Source organism: Haemaphysalis longicornis, unplaced genomic scaffold (genome assembly GCF_048455015.1).
Source record: "Haemaphysalis longicornis isolate Haplotype H1 unplaced genomic scaffold, Haemaphysalis longicornis Haplotype H1 scaffold_5, whole genome shotgun sequence".
Classification (NCBI taxonomy): Eukaryota; Metazoa; Arthropoda; class Arachnida; order Ixodida; family Ixodidae; genus Haemaphysalis; species Haemaphysalis longicornis.
Genome location: NW_027526385.1, coordinates 98998178 through 99012573, shown reverse-complemented (window position 1 = coordinate 99012573; position 14396 = coordinate 98998178). Strand labels below are relative to the sequence as shown.

Sequence of the window (14396 nt, the reverse complement as noted above, 5' to 3'; positions counted from 1 at the left end):
AGAAAAAAATAGTTTTGTGGAAGCACTCAAAATCGGCTGTTTTTCCGCCGCAGGGGTGGAAGCAGGGTCTAGCGTTTTGGAGCAGGCACGGGAGCAGCAAAAGTCTTATTTTGGAGCAGCTTTGGAGCAGCAAAAATCCCATTTTGGAGCAGGTTTGGAGCAATTTAGGGGCTGCTTCGGAGCACTTTTGGAGCACACTGACGGCCTTAAATAATGCGGCTGAGCGCACTTTTAAGAGCAACTAATCCAAAAAACTGCATGAAAAATGGAATAGGCCAGAATTATTTAGAAGGAGCGCCATAAATTAAATAGGAGCTGGCACCTTAATAATACCCTTTACTCGGGACTGAAACCTGCTTTTAAGTGCGAATGCACTTCTTAAGCGAGCCTGAATCGTCCGCCGCCGTCGTCCGCATAGCAACAGCTGCGGGTGCGCGCGCTCCTCGTCTTCCCTAGCAACGGGGGGAGATGGGCGCGCGCTACTCTCCTCCTCCTCTCTCCGCTCAGTGACTGCGGGTGTTGGGCGCCTCCTCTCCACTTCGGGCGGGAGAGCTCTCGCTCGCGTAGCGGGCGCTCCGCATTCCGACGCGAGAGGGCGCTCGTGTAGCCCTCGCCGTAACGGCGGGCGCTACTCTCCTCCTCCTCTCTCCGCTCAGTGACTGCGGGTGTTGGGCGCCTCCTCTCCACTTCGGGCGGGAGAGCTCTCGCTCGCGTAGCGGGCGCTTCGCATTCCGACGCGTGAGGGCGCTCGTGTAGCGGCCGCGTGGCGCGAGAGGGTATTAGTCGAGCGCGCGCCGTCGTCGAGAGCGGTCGCTGGTCCTGCATCTCGATAACGATGATGGCGGACCGGGCAACGGTACCAGCAATAACGAGTGAAATATCTTTCTTTGTAGTTGTGTGCGTGTGTGTAATCTCTCGACTACTCATTAAGATCACGATATCCACCGTAATCGCGCAATCAACAACCGTGCATTCGCACTTACACACTCTCCCCCTCGGGGAAGTGCGAGGGAATTTTTTTGCCAATTCCTTTAAATGTAGCGACTTTTTGGCCTTTATTTGTATAATCAACACTATGTTACTAACAGTGGCTGCTTTTTTAAATTTTTTGGTAAAGTAGTTTCGAGCTAAAACAATCGCGTGCTGTGCGCCGCCCCGCTGCCGCCGTCACCGCAACCGTGAAATCAGGCGTCGTGAACGTGCCCTACCCGAGCGGCGCTCGCCGAGCGCGCATCGCCTCGCATTGATATTCCCCAACACGAAGACGGGCGCCGTACAATATGATGCCGTATTCGCAGCAAGCTGCCGCCGCCGCGTCGACCGAGAAGGCAGGCATCATAGGCAGGCAAAGGTAGGCAGCGAACGAAGATGGCGATTTCACGATGCCTCATTCCGTAATAGACGCGAAGGCGAAAGCGGGCACGGCATCCCATCAAGACGCCCGCTTTCGCAGTCGAGTCGGGCCTCGTCGGCGCGCGAACGAGTACGGCGGCTGTGTGGCGCGCTGCACGCAACTGTTTTAAAGGAAAGTGATAGCGGCCGCCGCAACACTCCAGAGGAGCATGCGCATGCGCTCAGTATCGCAGAAGAGCCCTTCGCGCGGAAGCTCGCGTCGTCGCGGTTCTCGGTTCGTGCAGGTCCCGAAAAATTAGACTTCAATCACCACAGTAACTGCGTACTCGCGCAAAAATAATAAAAAGAAAGCTACTGATGCGAAGGATGTGCGAAGGGGTCATTCGTCTTACTTCGAGCAGCTGCAAATTCCAGAGGCCATGCCTCAAGTTATATCACTAGATAACTGTTCAAAGTACTTTTACTCATGCTGGTGACAGCCTTCCGGGAAAGCCGCGGCGATAACAACGTTGCGATAAACTACACGAGGAAACCACGAGTGCACCGAACTGCCGTGGCTATGGATGCGGCGTGGATGCGGCTGCGTCTATTGTGTAGCAAACACTAGTGCTGTCCGGACGACGACAAGACTCGGCTAAATTTGGCGTTTTATGCTCTCAGTGGACAATAATCGCACAAATTGCCGTTTCTGCGCAGCTTGGCGCAGCAGGGCAAATTGGCGCACAATGGCGCAATTGGCGCAGCAGTTCCACCCCTGCGCCGTAACGAAAGAGTTAAGCAGAGGTGTAATGTATCGGAGGCAGATCGAACCCGTACTAACATCAATCACCTTCAAAGGAAAGAGATTGCATTTGTACATTCATTGGTGAGAGATTGTCTCAGAGCACATGAAATGAAGCGTAGGGAGACAAGCCACCCTCTGCGCTATAAGCCAGCCAAGCAGATGACTCCCTGATTGTCCAATACCCACCCACCGGAATGATGTAGACAGTACGGTCTACAGCAAGAGCACTGCCAAGGCCAAGGCAGTCCATTTATCCGCCCAATGCACTCTCCCTGCTTGTTGCATGTCCTTTTAGCATAGTTTGTGCGCAATGATCAGCCACACAAAGAGGCCCCATGCTCCAGTGACATCAGTGCCACTGCAACACAGCCACTGCCGGTACTATCATGCCTGCAGATGTACTGTTGATGCCCACACACACAGGCAGCGACAACAGCAATAAGCCAGCACCACTCACGGAAGGCTTGAGCTGTGAAATCAGGATAGACGTCGCCTGTGCCGAGATGTTGGAGCGTGCCGTTGTCCAGGGGGCCAGGGAGTCGACGCTCACTGCAAGCATGGCACAGTGCACAGTTTGTTGAGGACGTCACGAGGGAGAGAAAATTGGCAAGAGGTGATGCACTTTCATCTTCTCAAGCAGGCCACCCTTTAAGAAAACCAGTTTTAGTGTCCAAACATTTATGGCCAGGCTCATAAAAAAAAAAGCAAATAAAAGAACCCAGCCTGACTCCCAAAAGAAACAGCCGCATCCCTTTCAATGCAGTCGAACAGCAACAGAGGATTAACTGAACTCATTACAAACTTGTTTTAAAATTAAAACTGTGCCGACCCCCTACTAAGGCCACCACAATCACACTACAGAACGAATGCTCCTTTTTCTATTGCGAGCAACTGCCTGTGGCTTCAATGACATCACAAAAAAAAAATAATAATAATAATAAAATAAATAAATAAATAAAGCGCTGGAGGACCTTAGTTTGAACGTACCCTAAAGAAACGAGGTTCTTCAAGCAAAGTATCTACGTTACCAGCTCCGAGTGCTAACCTAGCAACGAGGTCCGGCAACTTGAGGAAATGAAACTGCACAGGCCGCAACACCAAACAGAAGCGATTCTATTCAAGCCAAAGGGGCAGATCGCTGTTCGGCAAGCACAAGACATTCAGGCAACAACAACACATCCAGGCATGAATACGCAATGATGAAAGTGACGCGAACGTTCTTGCATCAGGCAGTGAAATGGGGATGCGCACTAACTTGTAGCCTACTGGACTAGTGATTTCAGACATCGATATGTGGCATGCTGGCACACTTCACTTGCACATTCACAACAACAACAACCATTCAGTATACTCAAGGAAAGAAGAATAAAAAAGAACAAAAGAAAATGGAGATGCATGGTGAAGCACGCAGATAAGGTACACGTGACTTGACTGCAGCCCACTGACACACAGCCACAAAACGTAGAAAGCATCAATGCAAAGCAAGCTTCTTTTGGCATGAACTTTTTTTACACCACCGCGTACCCTGGGAACAGAGAAAAAACAAAATCAACCTCATGTGTATGGTGTTTTGATGCTATTGCATAAGTACAGTTATGTCAAGCTCATTTGTATGGTGTTGTGATGCTATTGCATAAATGCAGCTATGAATGTCTGCTAATAGCCTATTATTACAGTGAGAGATGTGCAATGGGGAGCAAAATTTAAAATAAAGTGGTCAAAAGGGATGCAGCCAAAGCCCAAGCAGTACGGTTGCCATTAAAATGAATTGATTGCAGCCACGAAAGGCGTCAATGCTGTACTCACGCCAGAACAAGTCCTCTGTCGCGTTGTAAAGTTGGAAGAAGAAAAGGGAAAGGAGTGAAGGAAGGAAGAACAAAAAGAATTAATTGGTTAGTTGCTGCAGGATATTGGTCAACAAGGCATGTAACAGAGAGCAGTGTTTGTACTGTGTGCTGCTGTAATTCCTTCCTGCACTGTTATTCCCATACCAAGTCCAAAGCATGGGGAACCTTTATAAAGTTGTGTTGTACAGTCGAATCCCGCTACAACCAAATTGACGGGACGTGCGAAAAATTTCGTTGAAGCGAAAATTTGTTGAAGTGAAATATGCCCCAACACACCACGGAAAGGCCAGAAAAATAGCCCCATATGTTTCCGCATCATTGGCAGCATAATACAATGTTTAGAAAAAGGAGTGACGCGCAATAACGTCATGTTTATTCGGATAACAAACATACCAATGGTTATCTCTTTTTTCAGTGCACCCAAAAAACGCGTTACAGAGGGAGGTGAATAAATGCAGGCGCAAAACGTATTGCTGTACAACAAGGCGTGTCCACCGAGCTGATTACTTGCAGATAGCTGCTAGGCCATCGGAAGCCCCCTTCTCGCTTGTGGCAGGAACGGCGCCGTTATCTTATCCTCCGACAGGGCACGGCAGCTACTGACCTTAGCAGGCAAGACGCACGCTTGCATTTAATTATGACATGCACTCTAAACTAAGATAGGATGACTTGCCTTCAAGACCAAACACGCAAACATGATTTTTGCTCCTGGCTATAAGGAATGGTAGAAGGAAAACGGCAATGACAGCTGCTCACAACGCATACATGACAGCGCCGCGCCAGCAGCGGAGCACATTCGTGCGACTTCAACTAGATACGGATTGGCTGTAGCTCCGGCTTGGCTAACCGGGCCTGGGCCTTGTGCAAAGACGGCCAGCCACATCAATAACCCCATTAAACAATGGCGTCCGTCTATGAGTTTTTGTTTTGTTTTGTTTTGGGTGGCGGTGTGGGGGCACCACGCATGTTTTCGGTGAAACTAAACGTCCTGAATGTATAAAAAGTTACAGATAGCTGGCGCTATGCTTATTTTATTGTAAAATAATTGGTCAAACCCAGCCCAAATCATCGAAAATTTCGTTGAAGCGAAAGCAAGCCTGACAAATGGTTCGGTGTGGCGCGGACTTTGTTGCATTGACTTCTATGGCTACCTAACGAGAAATTGGAAATACCGTATATACTCATGTAAGGGCCGCACTTTTTTTTTTCGAAATTTTTGCTTGGTGCGGCCCTTACACGAATCAGGCCGATGACAGCTCACCCAAAGTCTGCACTGTTTCCTCAACAGTAGCGGAGTACAAGAGAGTCACAAATGACATGCCACGAATGTTTTTATTACAATTCCATCTCGCTATCGCTCTCCTTGTTCTCGGAAGAGCTCACCTTGGCGTCGGCGTCCTCCCAGAGACGGTCATCTTCAGTACCGTTCATGCAGTTCGAAATTCCAGTCACCTTGAAGCTTTTCGCGACTACTTCAAACGACACGGCACTCCATGCGCTCAAAATCCACTCACACACTTGTTGGAGCGATGCCCGCTTCAGCCGTCCTGTAGGGGTCTTCTCATGATGGCCTCCAGCCATCCATTCCGAGTAGCATCGGCGAAATTCCGCTTTGAACGCACGGTTGACGCAGACGTCGAGCGGCTGCAGCACACTCGTCAGTCCTCCAGGAATAATGGCCAAGTCCGTACGAGTCGTGGCGAGTCGGTTCTTGACACGGTCCGTCAAGTGGCCCCGGAAACTACCCAGAACAAGGAGGGCTTTCCGTTGTAACAGGCCTCCAGGTCTGTTTGCTCAGACGGTCTTGATCCAGTCGGCGACGAGTTCCTCGCACATCCAACACTTTTCCTGGGCTCGTACGATGATTCCCTGAGGAAACTTCTCTTTTGGGAGAGTATTTCTCTTGAATACGACGTACGGGGGAAGTTTTCTGCCGTCTGCCGTGATGCACAGCATCACAGTGCATCTTTGACGTTCTGCGCTGGTCGTGCGCACAGACACACTTTTCGCCCCTTTCAAATCCACTGTGGTGCTTTCTGGTGCGTCGAACCACACAGGAGTCTGGTCCGCATTCCCAATTTGGGAGAGGTCGTACTGATGCTCCCTCCTCAGACCATTCACAAAGCGATGGAAATTAATCACATGGCTTTCGTACTCGCTTGGAAGCTTTTGACAAAGCGTCGTACGGCGGCGGATAGAGAGCTGGTTACGGTTCATAAACCGCGTAACCCACCCCCGACTTGCTTTGAATTGTGCCTGGGGTATTTCCATGTGGCGAGCAATGTTAAGGGCTTTCACGCGTATCATGTCAGTTGATACGGCGTAGCCGTCCCTTCGAGTGTCGACGACATATTTGAGAAGTTCGCCTTCGAGTTCCGGGTATTTGCACTTCTTGCCGCGAAACGCCTTTCGGCTCCTGTTGGTAGCGGCGAGTGCATCTTTCTGTTTTATCCAGTAACGCACGCGCTTCTCATCCACATCAAACTGCGTCCAGCTTCCCGCTTGCTGTGCTCCTCCGCATATTCAATCACTTGCAGTTTAAAGGAGTACTGACACGAAATTTTTATGTTACGTTTTTTTCGCTGCTATGCGTGCCTACCAGCCCACTAATCATAGAATGACAGATTAGACGGTCGAGCGCAGCGTAAACATTCATTTACGGCGTCGTTTATTCATGCCAGTTTCGGTTTCGGCAAAAAAACGCCGAGCGGCCGCCATGACAGCATGTATGACATGGCGTCACCATTCTTGCCGTATCGCTGCCTCTCTGGAAGCGCGCGCGAGCGAGCGCACGCGCGCGCTTAGACCGGCCGAGGTCTTCGCCATCCCCACAGGCCCGGGCAGCATGACGTCAGTCCCAAAACCATGACGTGTACACACGCCCGAGCAGCGCACGCCGACCACAGCCAGCGTGTCGGCTTCGTCACGGGAGCCCCGACGTCGGCAGTTTGGGGCACGTAGCAGATGATGTCACGTCGGCCCGCTCTGGGCTTTCTCGTGCGGGCGAACATTAAAATGGATTTTAAATATGTTTCGCTGAACGGTTGCTGTTGAAACTTGCTGGGAGATATCTCCTGATAAAAAGGAAGCGTTTTACATAGTTATCTCAGCTTTGAAATTTCGTGTCAGTACTCCTTTAAATGCTGCGGTGAACGATCTCAAACGCCGGCCCATCGTCCCTCACCTGCGCTGGCTCAAACAGGGCTCACTACTACAGACAACACCGATCGGAAGAAACAACACAACACTAACGATGCGCCACACCATCGGCCACACTGAGGAATAATGGCGCCGGCGGAAGCGGGAAAAGCTGGCAGCGCCATCTAGCCGCAATTGAACTAACTACATCTTTGTGGCGGGACTTTTTGAATTTTTTTTTTTAAATTTCCCCCTCCAAAGTAGGGGTGCGGCCCTTACACGAGGGCGGCCCTTACACGAGTATATACAGTATTTCATTGAAGCGGAAATTTCGTTGAAGCGGTGTTCGTTGTAGCGGGGTTCGACTGTATTTTGTTACACTTGACAGTGGAGCAATAGTGAAAGGGTGCCAGAGAAAGATTGTTACATTAGCGAGAGATTCACTAGTAAACCAGAAAAACAAGTCTAGTTATCAGGGGTGTAAAGCTTAGTACCAAAGTAAGAAATTATTTCAAAGGCTGGCCTAGGCTGCGTTTTTCAGAACAGTATTTCTCCAAACCTAGTTTTTTTTTCATTAAATTCCAAGCAGCTTTGTAGAAAATTGAGTTTGCTGGGTTCTTACATGTGCACAGTTCAAGCCCAAAATTCTGCTTACAAAGCTACTTGTTTGTTCACCGAAGGCTATTTTGGAATGTTGCTCAAGGTCCAATTAGAGCATGAATCGCAAGTGAACCACTCGTGAAATTATTTTCCTCTCTTGCAATCTCAATATAGTAACATGACTCATTTAAAAAGTAACATGACTCATTTAAATGACTCATTTAAAAAAGTAACATGACTCGTTTAAAGGTTGATAGCTCAAAATTGGATACCCCAGCTGACTCTGCATGCTTTCAACAAATGACCCAACCCCCTTGAAGGAAAGTCTTGGTCCATATATGGCCTACTTCAACTTGCATAACGGTAACACTTCTTCACTTAAACTTTTTAGCAGCCGATGGAGAATAGATGTGCCAGCAGCACTGCCTCAATCAACATGTTAAATGCTAAATTAACACGCATCAGGCAACCAATTTAGCATTACCCCTTTCAATATTAGAGGACATAACTAATAACAGGAATGAAACATCTTGCACAAATAATCAAGACAAGGTCGCGGACGAAAAGATGACCCAATTTTCTCCTTCTTTGCAGTTCAGAGACAGTGGAAGGCGAAAATACGAGACCTTGCGGGTTACAGTGTCTCCAAACCTTCCTTTATTTGTAACTGCCAACAGGAAAGAAGTGCGTGATTCTGAGATAACGCTCGGATGCTGGCGTAGGAAGTGACTGGGGGGTGGGTGCCCGACTGACCCGTGGGCAGGGCCCGCATCTGCAGCACGTAGTGCGTGATGGGGCTGTGGCCGTCGAAGGCGGGAGACCACGTCACGTTCACCGTCTTGGGCATGGTGTCCGTCACCAGGGCCCTCACGTGGCCCGGAGGGTGGGGCAGCTCTGCGACGGACAGAGAGCACAGCGTCGCGTTTCTCCGTCACACAACACCCGGCACGACGGGTTTGACAGTCGCTAGGCAGCAGGTCAGCATAATGCTGAAAGCTAAACTGCTTCCATTATGGATAATATGTGGTAATGTAGATGCAGACGGCTTCTTCGGACTACTCCGTCATTTGGACTGAAGCTCCGCTGAATTCAGGACACGTTTGCAACTGAAGCAAGTGCCAGATATGCTTAACCACGTACTTCAGAGAATGATGCAACAATTAACAACACAAAAGGGATGCGAAAGAAAAAAAAAAAAAGAGTTTGCTGAACTGGTGCACCAGTATACAAATAATTCAAAACTCTAACAAATTCTGAAATAAGCACAGAGCAAGACGAACGTACTGTCGACATTCCTCTGAACTGTTATTTCAAACCATCAGTGAAATCAAGCAACAAAGTTCTAAGCTCCCAGTTTGGGTAAACCAGAAATTCCCAAGTTTTCAAACTGTATCTTTCAAAACAAGAAACATTTACACCACTCAGATTTCTTCTGCTCTCTAAAAGAGGAAACATGGCCCAAATGGGACCACTACAGACACTCTGTGATTCTGTCAACTCCAATGACACCGTCCACTCACCAATGACCTCGAGCTTAGCCGAGCGGGTGTCATTGCCACCCGGTGAGGTGACAATGCAGGTGTAGGTGCCAATGTCGGTGTTGCGGGCCTGGTCGATGCGAAGGGTGCCGTCGGGTGCCAGGTGAGCCCGACTGGAGGAACTCAGCGGCTGCTCATCAAAGAACCAGTTCACCTGGGGAGATAAGGAGCGCACCCAATCATCACCTAGACCTTATTCGGGAACCAGAGCTACGCATTACTATAAGTAGGGATTGATACGCAATCAGATTTCATGCTCTAGAGTATCTGCACTGATATCAGAATGAAAAAATGTCGCAGTTGAATTGCAAGCTATGCGGCAAATGCGAAAGGATCCTACATCTGAGTGAAACTGAATCAAGTTGGGAGCAAGAAGGAGTTTTGAAGGGAATGGGTGCAATGAGCCACGAATGCCCTATACGTCAAAAGCGTTCATTGTAACGCGGGGTGCAAAAATGGTAATTTAAAATACAGCCCACGCTTTTCGTTTAAAAAAAAAAAAAAAAAAAAAAAGGAAAAAGGAAAAAAAAAAGAAAAAAAAGAAGAAAAGAAAGCAGGTTAAGCAGTTGACATTTCACTACTATACAAACCTGTCCTGTTCAATGTTCCTGAGAGAGGAGAGTAATGCAGGATACAGGCGGAAAGAAAGATAAGCATCACTGGCAGTTCTAACATTTCCCTGGCTAGGCAGTTATGATGTCTCCCATTTCCCCTTTCTTGTGTGCTACTGTGAATGGGCAATAGAAAAAAAAAAAACAACAACAACAAAAAAACTGACCTGGTAAGGAACACTTGGATCGTGGGAGATGCGACACTGCAGTTCTGCGGTTGACCCCAAGATGACCCGTGTGTCCACAGGAGGCTTGACAATCTGGGTGCGCACTGCGTAGGAATGGGACCAGCAACAACGTGCTTTTCTTTTTTTTTTGTCGCAGCACTGATAACCTGTGGGGCATTCTCAAAAAGAAGTGACACTACCTGTCTGCAAAATGTTAACAAATTTAAGCGATTCCACAGACTGAAAAGAGTGGCATTCAAATGTCCTGCTGAAGACGAGTTTGCCTCTTCAACTCGCTCGAGTTTCTGCTACCAAACGTTTTGTAACTGGCAGTATTAAAATGTCCGTACAATGCAGCTCGATACGCTGCTACTACCCTGGTTGTGTCCACAATGATGCAAGGTGCACATGAGTTGTGGCATACCTTCTCACATGAACATCCAATCCAACCCAAGCCAATCCAATCCAATGGGTACAATAAAGTGCAGGCAAATGCACCTTTCCATGAAGTTGAATTTAAAAGCTTGTCCTAACTACATGAAAATTGAGGTGTGAGGAAGCATTTACTGATGTTCTACAGATTGCTGTTCTACAGTTCGTTTTCTCAGGATCCTGGAGAGAGAAAAAAAAAAAAAAACCCTTCTCCCATGCCATTTCATTGCATGCCACAAGATGTTCCTGCACAGATAATTAACGCCGTTATGCTAAATTTATTTTAAAAAGAACACAGAGATCCAGAACGAACTGTGAAAGACCAACCAAGTACATTCATAAAACCAGGGAGCAAGTGTTCTGTCAACAACCACAAGCGCATCCTGTCACCTAAATAAGTCTCAATCAGCTCAGGGCAGCGCTTGAGAGAAGATACAAGTTTGTATTCTGAAGAACGCAGGATTGAAATAGTTTGTAATCCGATGCAATATCGCAACAAGCCCACTGAAAAATTTACGGACAATCATTCTCAACTGATGCGGTCGGGTCAGCACCAACAGTGCAACTGCACTTGTGACAGATTCGCACTGGCAAACTCCATTCATTCCGCCTCCTCCCCTCTCCTCCTCTCCATTCACTACCGCAGCAAAAATTCCCCCGACAACAAATGCTCCGAACATCATTACACGCACCTAGAGGGACGTTACCTCCGACTACAAACAAGCATGTTCTCTGGACACCCGTGAGAACGGATAACCTGCTGTGCCTGTGCTTGATAGGGTCTGATAAGCGCTTGTGAGTGCCCAATGTCACTCAGTGGCGTGTCAGTTCTTAGCCCGGTGCTTCTGCTTACGACTTACTGTCACCACCATCCACAGCCCATTAGCATCCTCTGCAGGACAAACGCCCTTCCCAGAGATTTCAAACCATTCCTGTTGCCTGTTTTCCCAAACATAAGGCTCCAATTTTTCCCATTTCACACCTTCATTAGGTCTTAGCTCTCCCCCCAACGGTCCAGCAGTTGTCCGTCATTTGCATCACATGACCTGCCCAATCCCTCTTCTTATGCTTAATTTCAGATAAAATGTCCTTGAACCAAGTTTGCTGCCTAATCCATAACAAGGTTTCCTTGCTGACCCTATCATTCCGTTTTCTATCGCTCAGTGGGCCGACCTAAGCTTCCTTTCAAGATTTTTTTTTTTCAAAACAAACAGTGAAGAGTGAAGTTTTCTACTAAGTGAAATTTTCTACAAAGAGTGAAGAGTGAAGTTTTCTACTCAAAGACCTTGTCGGGACATGGAGAAGAAAGCAAGGAAGAAGCTGGACGTACCCAGCACGGTGAGGTGAGCCTCGCCTGAGGCCGATCCGGCTGAGTTGGCACGGACGCAGCTGTACTTGCCCCCGTCGGACAGCACCACCGAGGCGATCACTAGGGTGCCGCTCTCCAGGATCTGGGTGCGGCCCTCGTTGTGCACCGGAACCACGTCTGGTGCAGCAAGATGAAACAGCGGGTGCACACATGAGACCCGGAGCGAGCACTGGTGAATAATGTGCACATTTGAAGGCACTCCAGCTGGCTCAATCTTTTGTAAACCTGCAGTTTCCACGAGAGTTTACGGGAAACTCCGCAGTTTTTTTTATTACCGAGCACATTTCCACGCAGAAAAGGAAATGTTGCAAACTCGACACAGCCGTCAATTTTTTCTTAGGCAATTCACAAAATGTACCTCAAAGCAAACAAAAAACCTTATTCAGCTCACCAAGAAAAAGATATATGATTTTTACCAGGAAAAAATGATTGGACTTGCTATGTCCACAGCCTTTTCTCCCTGTCAGAGTGGCTTACAGCAAACTGCATGACAACTGGGACAACACTAGACGAGCCAGGACTTTGCCATTTCTTTCCACATATAAATTTCCGGAAGAGTAGACAGGCTGGTCTGCAGTCAGAAGAACCATGTCTGACTGGTCAAATACTAGCAAACCGTTCTTTCTATGTTCAAAAAGCTTGGCCCGGGCCAGCGAGTCTCTTTGATCATCCAAATACTGCTGCCTATAAGACAGAAAACAGATGAGACAGAAGGGTTATCTGACCCACCATTGTACGTCCAGCTGGTGTTTGGCAGTGGAGCTCCGACAACAGCACACGAAAGCTGGGCATCCATTCCGTCGAGGACCGTGACATTCTCGGGCGCTCGCAAGAAGGCCGGCGGAGAGACTGTCACGAGGGGGGCAGGGAGTGTTGGGTAAGCACAAAGCAAAGCTCCTAGGTGGCGCAAGAAGTGCCATTTAGACAACTGATAGGGAGGGTTCGATTATTTCTGCAATTCCAAAATTGGGGGCAACATACATATTAACTTGCTAGTGTTCCTTTTTCTTTGCCCAACTCACTGCTAACACCCTAGACTTCTTTTATAATATCATTCTCAGTGTTGGTAGCATGAATGAGAGTGCTGCTAACTGAGCACGAGGTCGCGGGTTCGACTCCCGGCCGCGGTGGCCGCTTTTCTGATGGAGGCGAAAAGCAAAAACGCCCGTGTGTACGAGATTTCGGCGCACGTTAAAGATCCCCAGGTGGTCAAAATTAATCCGGAGTCCTCCACTACGGCGCGCCTCATCGCCTGCGTTGCGTCGGCGCGTTAAACCCCCACAATCAATCAATCGAGAGTGCTGCTAATTTTTTCTTCTCTTTGTACCAGGGGGGTACCCCTTCCCCCTTTCTGACCCCATGTTTCCTACACTTGGGATTAGTTTGATTCACCTGCAACACATTAACCAGTTCAGATGGTGCTGTTTGATTCACTGGTAGTGAAGACGTGTACAAGATGAGTTCTTGGTTTTGCCTGCACTCCCTGCCAAGGAGGTGCAGAAACATACCATAAAAGTGCAGGTCTGGTTCCGCTGCTCATGCAGGATGGCAGAATGGGCACTGCACTGCCGTGAACCGGTTCCAATGGACACTCAATCGGCAACAAGGAGCTGTTTGTCCGTGTTCGTATTGTCGAGGCACATTCCTTTGACCTCCGTTCAAACAAGTTAACCCCTGGAATGAGCTAGGAGAGGGAAAGGATCCAGGCAGATCCAAATGGGGGGTCCCTTGGAAGTGAGGCGGGAGGGGCGTGGATGAATGAACAGCTCAAAAGGCGGAAAGAACCCCCACCCGTCTGTCCAACACAGCCACAGAGCAAGAACAAGACAGGAGGGGAAGCGCTGCTTCCTAGGGAGCGTCTTAGCACTTGGCACTGGTTGCACTACCAGCATCTGGTGCCGGAGATTAAAAAAAAAAAAAATGTGGCTGCTGTGTGGCCACTGCGCGGCCCCAGAATGAATTGTGACCACTCTCATTTCGTCTATCAGGTGCCGCTACCCTCTCCTTGGCCAACAGCAGCTGCCAAGCTTGTAGTCCACATTGGTTTCCACCGTGACATCATCTGGCTGCTCACCCGTGCCCACTGCAATTTACATTTTGCCTCCCACATAAACAGTCTTGCCCCGCGACCGCAGCCCCGGAGGAAAGGGAGGCTCACTCTTGACGTGCAGCCAGGTGGCGGCGCGAGCCTCGCCCAGGGGGTTCTCGGCCACGCACTGGTACACGCCGGCGTCCTCCATGGCCAGGGCCCCGATCACCAGGGTGCCCTGCTCCTCGTGCCGCTGGAAGTGGCCCGTGGAGGGGTCCAGGGGCTGGGCGTCCAGCAGCCAGCGCACCTGCGGGCGCGGCCGCCCCTCGGCCGCGCAGGGCAGCTGCACCTGCTGGCCCAGCTCCACGGCCGTCTCCTCCGCCACGTGCTGGCTCAGCGTGGGCAGCACTGTGCACGTGCAGGGGAGGGGAAAGAGGGGCACCCTGCTCGTTTATCTCCATGGACGCATTCCATCAAGCGTAACTGGAACACGGCCTCGTAAATTTACAGGAATTTCTCCTACGGGAA

General features: G+C 49.2%; 1 protein-coding gene across 1 annotated transcript in view; it reads right to left on the bottom strand.

Annotated features, from left to right (window-relative positions):
- The window catches only part of Sdk (sidekick cell adhesion molecule), a gene marked incomplete in the record, with an annotated part of 89813 nt that overhangs the window by 55388 nt on the left and 20029 nt on the right, over positions 1 to 14396 (bottom strand). Inside the window, 8 exon segments of the mRNA XM_077670986.1 lie at positions 2595 to 2686; positions 3944 to 3958; positions 8476 to 8616; positions 9243 to 9414; positions 10039 to 10142; positions 11801 to 11956; positions 12569 to 12688; positions 13998 to 14276. Coding sequence (XP_077527112.1) covers positions 2595 to 2686; positions 3944 to 3958; positions 8476 to 8616; positions 9243 to 9414; positions 10039 to 10142; positions 11801 to 11956; positions 12569 to 12688; positions 13998 to 14276 — 1079 coding nt within the window.